The 11,407-nt window shown below is 36.8% G+C and overlaps 1 protein-coding gene across 1 annotated transcript; it reads right to left on the bottom strand.

Annotated features, from left to right (window-relative positions):
- Positions 1–10,314: 10,314 nt before the first annotated feature.
- Positions 10,315–10,794, bottom strand: LOC144644349 (uncharacterized). Its single transcript, XM_078503821.1, has one exon. It carries the CDS (start codon positions 10,792–10,794, stop codon positions 10,315–10,317), a length of 480 nt encoding a protein of 159 aa, XP_078359947.1.
- Between the last annotated feature and the right edge of the window lie 613 nt (positions 10,795–11,407).

The following is an 11,407-nucleotide window of genomic DNA, read 5'->3' as shown; positions in this document are numbered from 1 at the left end:
ACGGGCGGCCCAACTCACGGTGAGAAATAATCACTTGAATACGCGAAACACTCTCGCCTGGTGGCACATGGAGGTGTTGTGTTACAACGGTTTGAATTTTATAAAGGTTTGTATGGGAAGAACGCAATGTTATTTTGACAATAAAATCAACTTACCTCAATACCTTGTAGTTATTTCTGCTGTTATAACTCGCCTAAAAGGCCTCGGATCGGCTTGAAAAACGAGATAACGGGTAAGTTCATTTTATTGTCAAAATATCATTATATCTAGCTATAAATTCGAAAGCGTTTATTTCCATAGAAACCTTTTTAAAATTCAAACCGTTGTAACGCAACACATCCATATACCAGCAGGCGAGAGTCACGTTTCGCGTATTCAAGTGATTTTACTCACCGTGAGCTTAGGCCGCCTGTGTTTGGAACAATAATAATGGCTCGTCGCTAACAATTTCTGAATCCTCTATGACAGTTTTTCTTATCTTGTTAACGTTGATAAAAATAATGAAAAATGGAAATATTTGAGTTGAATGGTCTGTACCAAGATGAAGTCGCGTACACGACTTTAATTGACAGAGAAGTAACAAATATTGCCAGGAGTTATTGATGCAAGTGGATGTTGATATTTTTTTTTATACGTTTTACACCTTCATACCGTTCCAGTTCAGTATTATGATACATTTTAAAGAGATATTCAACACAGAATAATAACCATTTAATTGAAATAATATATACTTTTTTGAAATGTAAGGTTTTGTATTAATAGCGATTCAGAAACAAATTAAACTATTATAATGATTTATCTCTGAAGGATTGTGTTCCTTTAATTTGTCAGGGACAACTCATGCCAAGTTTGAATCGCTTTATCACAGATATTTATACTCCAATATAAATTCTGAGTATAGGTACTGATTTCTACAGCACAAGAACACTTGAAAGCTCTTTTTGTGTTTCTGTGTTCTGGTGTTATATAAAATAATTCTCTCAAAAACAAGACTGAACCCTTCCACGAAGTTGTATTTACACAGAACATTAATTAATCCACCCACAATATGGTAGGCGTACAGTGGCCACTCGAGAGTTCTGCCCTCTGAAAGTAACGATATAGGAGCAAGGAAGTCAATCTTAATCATAAGTTGTTCGTATTTTTTTCGTATTTTTTTCCTGCACCAAAAATAGGAACAACTTATGTTAAGATTGACTACCTTGCCTCCGTCGTGTGTCACTTGTTGTCTGTGTGTACTTTGGGCTAATTTAGAGCCATTTCACCTTTTCACTGGCTAAAAGGCTTCAATAGAAATAATTTCGCGCATCGATTTCCCCGGCCCGCCGGACCACAACCCGAGTGATTGAATCAGCTGGCTAAACTCTCTTTGTTATGTTTTTTTGTTTTTGTTTTTGTTTTGGCATGGACTTGGAAATAGTCAAATCATTGCTTGGCTAAAATAAAATTAGAGCAACAGAGGAATTCGCTGTGGACATCCTCACTTTTTATTACGAAAGAAGATTGTTTTAAAATTTGTCTCAGGGTGACTTGGGGCACTTAGCATTAAGTCTCAACTCCGGAAATTTCTGTTGAAAGTCAACTCGGGAAAAGATGGAAAGTAATTTTCCAGAAGTACTTTGGGAAATTGTGGTCATTCCAACCGGTTCCTCCAACAAATGCTATACTCATTATTATTTTCTTTGATAACTGCGCGGGCGAACGCGAAATTAACTAAAAGCAATCGATCACAAAACCTCATATTATTTGAATGGATGGAGATTATAAGCTAATATATAAAAAGACAAATTCCAAACCAGTTCACAAATGAAGGATGAAGCAATTCACGTCTGTGCAAATTTTACTCAAAAAGCTGGCTGAATGTTACGGTTGTTGAGGGATTTTTCTTACTGAAAGGTGTTAAAGCAAACCGCACGACATGCGAGTTTCTGTGTCGAAAAAACCGCTCTTCTTTTTTGTAATAAAATACTAGTATTTCTTTTAATATGAAAGGCAGCTTTATTTTATTAATATTAAGCTAAGATTATTTTCCTTGCTACTCAAAAACATATACAATTCAATTTACACCTGAAACAGTTCATGCCTATTAATCACAAATTCTACTAAAAAATCTGCCTCGCATGGTTAAAAGTAACCAAATAGACATCGTTTACGTATGTTTCTCTTCAGTTCTCTGTCGATACCTGAATTTTTTCCAGTCGGACTGAAAACCGAAAAGCCTCTCAAAACAAATTTTGTTTTTTATAAGTTCTTGTGAATTACAAGATGGTTCTGTTTTAGTAGTAAAAGGATGGATGATTGACTCCTTTTTTTTGAGCAGCCATCCACTAAAAGTGAGCAGCTAGAATAAATTAATTTTGGATGACGTCATAATGGAGGTGTGGCTTATGTCTAAATGCGCGGGAATCTTTGGTGAGGTGAAATAAATTAAAATAAAATGCGCGCGCGGGAATTTATGCAGCATAATTTATGCCTGACGTCACGACACGATAAGTCCACTTGATTGACAAATTGACAGAGTAGGGAACATAGTCTACTTAATTGACAGAATGAGCACTTTTCTACTGCGGATCAAAGTGAGAGAATTTTATAAGAAGCTCCGTTTTTTAAAATACTTAAGATCTATTTCCTTTTGTTTACTAGAGGTTTTTTGAAGCTCAAATAGATTGAATAAATATTCACGATCAAGCCGACAGAGGCTTAACTATGCATTGCTCTCATACAAAGCCGGCGAACGCGCTTGAGTGACCACGGATATAAACATTAGGATTTTATTTAGCAAAAGCGAATCGCTTCTGTATGGAAAGAGTCGCGTGTAAACTATTAAGAAAATGTTTTTCCCCATACAAAATTTCATTAGTCGACCAATACGGCAAAACTACAAAGGCAATATGGAGTTATCGAGCAGTTACGAGTAAAATAAATTGTAAGACCAGCTCAGTGAACCGATTTTGTGAAAACAATTTGATCAATGTTCAACTTTTTGACTAGTAAACCTATGTTTCACGTGTTTGGTTTTATCTTAATTTAAAAAGTAGAGAACGCGTATGAGCATTTAAGCGAATTACGGTATAAACTCGGTGGAGTTTGCTTGAGAAATTAGCATCTATAAGCGTTTCACAAGTTGCGCACCGCGAGACACAAGAAGGAACAAACAGCTTTTCTCTTTTAGAATACGTTTATTGATTATTAAAAACATTGAGGTGTCACCAGAAAAGATTAACAGGCACAGTTCACTTAGTCTTCGGGAACAGTTTGTTTGACAAACAACCGATTGAGTAAGAATTTTCGCTTATCGATAGCGAGTTCTGTCGACTCCAACCAATCATATCCCTCTGTATCTTTCAATTCATTTTTGGTCTCTATCACTTTACGGAAGGTCGAATCTTTCTTCATTGCATGCATCCACTGTAAATAATCCAAAAGAACTTTTCTCAGCTCCTTCCTGTATACTGGTAGCAGAGCATTTTCAGCCTTAACACGGGCCACTTCAGACGAATCTCCATGTTGTTCATACTCGTTTATCAGAGCTTCAAGCTTGGCTTCGTGACGACTAGTGACTTCATCTTGAATGCGCGACCACGGATCTATATCCTCCTTTTCTTCTTGGGAAGAGTCTATTTCTTCGCTCGATTGAGAATCTTGAGATGACTGTTCACTTTCCTGTGAGCTCTCATCATCGCTTTCATCTCCACTATCATCGGGCAATATGATATTTCCATAACCCTCTTGAAAGAATTGATTATAACTGCTGTACATTGTGATCTGAACGGTGTAAACTCTGAGAATAGACTGAACTACAAGCAGCTTCTTTTATGGCTATTGGCGAAGGTGGGGTTACCCAGTAAATAAGTATATATTAATATCATTTCTTTCCATCCTCCTACCCCTCTACTAAAATGTTGTATTATTTGTCTCTCTTGTACCCTTCCTGTACCCCATTTGTACCCCTGTTGTGTCCCCTCTGTACTATATTGTACCCCTTCCTTACCCCTCTCATACACTGAATTAATTTTACAAGGCAAGGAGTAAAGGAGGGCAGCAAGGGCACCGAGGGCAGCAAGGGCAATAAATTGTGATGTGTTTTTCCTCGAAACGTGCGTGGGGATCTCGCGTGGAGTTCGCGCGCGAAGTTAGACAAGAAATAAGCCAGGTTTATATATCAAACTATATTTATTACTACACTAATTACCGTTGTAATGGACATAACTTATTTTAAAGAGACTGTAATTTAGATCAGCACGACAAACAAATGATTACCTTTTTTCTGATTAAGCGAGGAAATCATGGGGAAATACATTTTTCAAATTCTGGAAATTAATTAAATAGAACTATTTACAAATTAACTAACAAGTTGATCATTTGTTTGTCGTGCTGATCTAAATTACAGTCTCTTTAAAATGCCCCATGCGCTTATACTGAACTTTGTAGTTTTTAGCTGGCAAGGGCCACTTAGCCTCGCTTCCATGCAACTTCCGTTTTTTTCTTCTGAATCGGTGTACATTGCCAGAAAAAAAGGCACACTTGCTCAACATTACAGAAAGTGGGATCTCTTTATTCCTGTGTTAATTTAGATAATTTCCCTTTAAGTAATGTTGTTGTAATGGCAAACAAATAAAAAAAGAAATTGCAAAAAAACCCGTCCGGTTAAAATTTAGTGAATGGAGATGTAGCTGAAACTATTGGAAACCATGCTCTTACACAATGACGACGTCCGGTTACTGTTTAGTGAGTCCGGAAGATGTAGCTGAAACTATTGGAAACTATGCTCTCACACAATAACGACGTCCGGTTACTGTTTAGTGAGTGAGGATGTAGCTGTAACTATTGGAAACCATGCTCTCACACAATAACGACGTCCGGCCTTACTGTTTAGTGAGTCCCGGAAGATATTGCTCTCACACAATAACGAAAATGCAAGCCTGAACCATATTTACCTCTGTAAATTACAATTCCCTTATTTTGTAAGTTAATATGTCTATACACTTTATTTTACAGCTAATTTTCGCTATTTTTTTAAGAAAATTTAGGTGATGTCTGCGTGTTTGTGTGTTGTTGTATGTGTAAGTACCTGAGCCCTATTAAAATAACTGACGTAAACACCAAGGATGGGTGCCCTGTTTCTCATTAGCCAGTGGTGGTTATTTCGGGCAGCCATGTACTCATTTTATTTTATTCTTCCTAATTTTGTAAATTTAATTTAGGGTACGAAATAACTTGTTGTTGTTGTTGTTGTTGTTGAACGACGTCCGGTTATTTACAGCAAGGCGCCGAAAAGTGTGACCACTTTTAATTTATTCACATTCTTTCGTGCAGATTTAATCCAATCAAAAGCCGTGGATAGCTTGCAGTTGACTTCTGATTGGATTAAATCTGCACGAAAGAATGTGAATAAATTAAACGTGGTCACACTTTTGGGCGCCTTGCTGTAATGGCATGGATGAATGACCATCAAATTGATTTCAAAAATGCAAGAGTCATCGACAAAGGAGACTATCGGGTGCGAAAAACTTTACCTTCACAATATTCTATTCTTTTAAAATAGTTCTCCTTTATTATCAAATTCTCACTATTTTTCTTGTCAACTTTTTACGCATTTTTATTCTGTAATTTTTTTCACACATTTTTACCCTATATATTTCTTCATTCGCGCCATTTTTATCATTCGTTCAAGACTGCAGTTTGGCAGCCGAAAGCTTATATTTTAACAAATTTTTAACCAGAGAACGTTTCAAAAACATTTTACTTAATTATGAATCCTGGTTACTCTTCCATTTTCAATTGATGCAATTATTCAAAGATATAACTGAGGTAAGTTAGATCTCAGAAGTCTCTCAAATACTGCACAGACTGCCGTTAATGGTAAGACAAGCGCTTACTGTATTGTGCAATGCTTTAATCTTTAATCTTTATCTTTAATCTTTATTTCGCTCTACAATTAAGCCTAATTACATGTCGTTGATACATTTATTATTATTAAATATGATGGAGTAGAGCAGGAACTCTCGACAAACCCTTGTGGGCTTAACAAGGAGAGCCCTCTTATATGTTTAAGGGTATAAAACAATTAATATATAATCAACATGTAAACGGCTTGTACAACTATTATACTTATATACCTACAAAGGCTATATAGATAAATTAAGGTAGTAAATCAAGATAATATTTTCTAATTTTTTTCTTAAAAATAACAAATGATTTAGCGTTTTTGATTAATATAGGAAGGTTGTTCCAAATTTCACACCCTTTAAATTTAATAGAATATTTCTTATAGTTTGTACGTGCCTGTTCTTTGTGGATTTTTGAAGATGATCTTGTATTATGGCTATGGAAATGATTATTTGGCTTGAAAAAATGGCTGAATGTTGCTGGAAGTGCTTGCGTAAAATATTTAAAAACAAATAAAGCTATGGCTTCATTGTTCAAATCATCAATTGGTAAAATAGATAGATTCTTAAAGAGTGGACGAGTATGATCTCTAAAATCTGAAAATGAAATAATTCGGATAATCTTTTTTTGTAATTTTCTTATTGATTCTAATCTCGAGGGGTATGTATTTCCCCATATTATATTACCATAATTAAGATAAGGATAGATTAACGAGTAGTAAAGAGTTCTCAGCGTATGGGAAGGAAGGAAGTGCCTTGCTTTATACAAAATACCGATTGTTTTAGCTATTTTGGTTACAATATGGTTGATATGTACTTTCCATGTTAAGTTAGAGTCAATATATATTCCTAAAAATTTGGTTGATTCTACATGTTTTATTTCAGTCTCATCTATTTTAACTGTTATGTTTTCCGCTTTTTTCCTTCTAGTTTTAAAAATAATAACGTGGGTTTTCTTTATATTTAATGAGAGCTTATTTGCTTGTAGCCATAGGTTAACTTTTTTTAATTCATTGTTAAGAGTTTCCATTATAACTTTGATATCTTTATGTTGGTAAAATATGTTGGTATCATCGGCAAAGAGGATAAATGATAATTTTTCAGAACTTTTAAAAATATCATTTACATACAACAGAAATAAAAGTGGGCCCAAAACTGACCCTTGAGGTACACCACATTTGATCATTTGTTTCTCAGATTGACTATTCTTAAATTTGACGATTTGATATCTGTTTAACAGGTAGTCTTTAAACCACTCAAGTGCAATTCCTCTTATCCCATAATGTTCTAATTTTGAGATTATAATTGAGTGATCAACAGTATCAAAAGCTTTTGATAAGTCTAAGAAAATCCCTGCTGTTAATTTGCCTTCATCTATTGCATCGGTTAATTTGTTTGTTAGTTCAATTATGGCCATCTCTGTTGAGCGTTTTTTCCTAAATCCATATTGTTTATCATAAAAAATGTTGTGTCTTTCTATGTAGTCCATCAATCTTTTATACATTATTTTTTCTAGTATTTTTGAGAAACATGGTAAGACAGCCACAGGTCTGTAGTTTGAAAACAGAGACTTATCTTCATTTTTAAATACTGGTGTAATTAGAGAAATTTTTAGGTCATCCGGAAAGATACCAGTTGTAAACGATTTATTAAAAATACTTGTTAGAGGCTGCTTGATATAGGGTGCTATTTCTCGTATAACTTTTGGATTGAATGAATCATAGCCAACTGATTTACTTGGATTTAAGCCCAGCAATTCTTTTTCTACTTCTTCCTCTGTAACAGGATCGATGAAGAAACTTTCATGATAGTTAGTTTTGCTCATAAAAGCTTTGAATGATGGATTTACGGTTGGTATTTTATTAGCAAGATTTGGTCCTACATTTGTAAAATATTCATTAAATTTATTTGCTATTTCACCTGGATCTGTTATTTCTTCATTATTATGATTGAAAGCATCAGGCAAGATGCTTGCTGACTTTTTTTTGTTTATTACCTCGTTAATAAGAGCCCATGTTTGACGTGTGTTGGTCTTTACTGCCTCAAATTTTGTTTTGTAATACCTTTTCTTGGCTATTCTAAGTAGGTGATTCAGTTTATTTCTATATCGTCTAAACTTAAATTTGTTTTCCGCTGTTGGAATTTTGATTGATTTTTTGTACAATTTGTCTTTTGTTTTTAGAGATTTGAGTAATCCCTTTGTTAGCCAGGGTTTAGTTTTCAGTTTGTTCTCTTTTATTGTAGAAAGTTTTAGCGGAAAGGCCTTTTCATAATATTCATTTAATTTTTGGTGGAAAAATGAATATGATTCATTGGGATCATGTAACACGTCAATTTCCTCCCAGCTTTCTTGGCTAAGATCGTCTATCATCAAAGTTATGTTTTCAGGTGTGATTTGCCTTTTTTTAACTTTTTCAAACTTTTGATTCAATTTTCTATCTTGTTTTATGGTAAAGATGGGTAATGATCTGAAAGATCAGTGTAAAGAATTCCACTTAAGTCGTCCTCACTTAGCCTGTTTGCTAAGATATTGTCTATTAAAGTCGCACTTTTGCAGGTTATTCTTGTTGGTTTTGTTATTTGTGGATAAAAGAACGAGGAGATGAATTGATTAAGAATATTCTGAATTGTTGCATTTTGGTTAACTTTTAGTAAATCTATATTTAGGTCACCCATTAGATAACATTCTTTCCTTTCCTTATTAATCTTATAAAGTAATTCTTTAACGAATTCTTCAAATTCTGTTAAATTACTATCCGGGGGACGATATAATACACCTATTATAATAGGAACTGTTTTGTTACTTGTTTTAAATTCAATAAATAGAGTTTCTACCACATCCTCCTTGGCTGTTGAAAGATCTTCTCTAACTTTAAATTGAATATGGTCTTTAATATACATCCCCACGCCTCCCCCAACTTTGTTTTTACGATTAACGTTTAAAAATTTATATCCAGGAATGTCGTATAGATTAGCGCTATTATCTGTTATCCATGTTTCTGATATACCAATTATGGAGAAGTTTAATTTAAGTAAATGTAAATATGTGTAGAAATTATCAAATTTGTTTTTAATGCTTCTAACATTTAGATGGAGAAGGGTCAATTCATTTTGTATCTGTTTTTCTTTTAAGAGATTATTGAAAGATTCTTCAGTGTAATAATGGCATCTGTATAGTTAATCGGTATTATCAAATCGGAGAACAAGAGCGAAAAGCTTTCAAGTATCTCATTTCACAGCAATGAGGTTCCGATAGTCTCCGTCAACTTGCGAGTGCGCGCGTGTGGTCAAAACAGTCTCGTCTCACAATTGCCGCCTACGTGTACTATAAAAGCTGCCGATTGGACTTCCAGAGAAAAAGGGACTGTAAACCGTCCACTAAGTTTGTACCTTTTCTACGCTAGATGTATGACAAAATGAAATAATTGAATTTGGAACACCTTACACGTGTACGTCCATGAGTATATCTATTCACGTATAGGTAATATACAAAAACGTCCAAACGTTTACTCACCGAAATCGCTTCAAACGGGCTTAACGAGCTGGATAACAAGAAATAATTTAACCGAGCAAAAGCGAAAATCACTGAATGATCTGCTCTTAAAGGGACTAACTCTCTCTTTGGAGTCCTTACAAGATTTCGTCAGGGCGGTCCTCGTTAATTGGTTGCCTTTACAAGCCATTCGCAACCTTTCCCGATACCGAAGGAACCACGCAATTGATTTTTTAAGGCGATACCAGGAGGATACACGCTGAAAGTAGCCTACCAAAGGACAAGAAGGCTCAGTCGCAGACGTCAGATTGACAGTCGCATCCAACTTTACTTCTGGATCTGCATCCGGAATACTGCCCAGCGACGTAGCCCTTGAGGCCATAGCTCTTCCGCCTTCCAGAGGAATTCCGACCTCCTTTGTCCATCGCTCACAGTTAAGCAGAGTTTCTGCCGAAAGTCCCCTCGAGAGGTCGTCACTTGGGTTCAGGTCTCCGCTGATGTGCCTCCATTGGTCCGGATTAGATCCGTCTCGGATTACTGCAATACGGTTTGCAACAAATGTGTGGAATCGCTTGCTTTCATTCTTCACGTAGCGTAACACTGACATGCTGTCGGTCCAGAAAATTGACTTCTTGGTCAGCGGTAACTCGAGCTCACTCTTTAGAACTTTATCCAGCCGGACAGAGACCGTGGCAGCCGACAGCTCTAAGCGTGGGATCGTGACTTGTTTAAGAGGCACAAGGCGTGACTTTGCTTGGAGGAAGGTACAATGAATTATGCCACTTTCGTCAATTAGACGCAGGTACGAGACCGAACCAAAGCCAATTTCCGAGGCGTCGGAAAAATGGTGCAGCTGACTGGAAGAAATGGCGCCAAAGTTGACTGGTTTAAGGCATCGATCAACTGAGAACTGTGACAGTTTAGGAAGGTCTGTCAGCCATTTTTGCCAACGTAGATTGTGGGGTCGAAAACTGAGCTAACGACGGACAAGATATCCCTACGAGTGGGTGGTCTGGTTTTAATATTGACATTAAAACCAAATCTGTCAGTTTCTGCATTGCACTGAACACCAAGTGCGCGTTCAACTGGCAATTCATCTTCCTGAAGGTCTAGCATCTTAATTTCTTGAGCACGTTCAGTCTCGGGAAAACTCTTTAAAACTCCACGGCTGCAGCTCACCCATTTCGTTAATCGAAAACCACCTTGCCCCAGCAAGCTGCATAACTCGCCGACATGAGTAATAGCTTTGTTGTCTGATGGCAGGGATTTAAGACAGTCGTCAACGTAGAAGTTCTGTTTGACCGTACTTGCAACATCAGGGGAGAAGTGCTGAGCGTTATCCTCGGCTGTTTTCCGGAGGGCAAAATTTGAACAGGCTGGAGACGATACAGCGCCAAACAAATGAACGGTCATTTGGTATTCTTCTAAAGCACATGATAAGTTGCCATTTGGCCACCACAGAAATCGGAGAAAGAGCAGTCGGAGTCAGGCACTCTAACCTGATGGAACATTGCCTCAATGTCCGCCATAACTGCCACGCGCTCCTGACGAAATCTTGTAAGGACTCCAAAGAGAGAGTTAGTAAGGTCTGGTCCCTTTAAGAGCAGATCATTCAGTGATTTTCCCTTGAACTTCGCCGAACAGTCGAACACTACACGTATTTTGCCAGGTTTGTGGGGATGATAAACCCCGTGGTGGGGGATGAACCACGTCTTTCTCTCGTAACTTGACTCTCTTTGGTAAGCGGGAACTCTACGTGCGTACCCCTTGGCAACAATGTCCTCAACGAAGGCTTTGTAGTCGTCAAGCAACTGAGGATTCTTCTCCAGTTTCCTCTTCAACCAGATAGCTCTCTGTTCGGCCTGGATACGATTGTTGGGAACTGGATACTCTTGGTCCTTAAACGGTAAAGAAATTTCATAGTGGCTATCGTTTAACTTTATGGACTCCTCTACGCTTTTCATAAAGCGTCGCTCATCCTGGGAGAGCTCAGTCTTGCTATCAGCAATCGACTCACTGAAGTCAC

The sequence above is a fragment of the Oculina patagonica genome, chromosome 1, assembly GCF_052425735.1.
Source record: "Oculina patagonica isolate OP01 chromosome 1, crgOcupat, whole genome shotgun sequence".
NCBI classification, from domain to species: domain Eukaryota; kingdom Metazoa; phylum Cnidaria; class Anthozoa; order Scleractinia; family Oculinidae; genus Oculina; species Oculina patagonica.
This window is presented reverse-complemented; position numbering and strand designations above follow the sequence as displayed.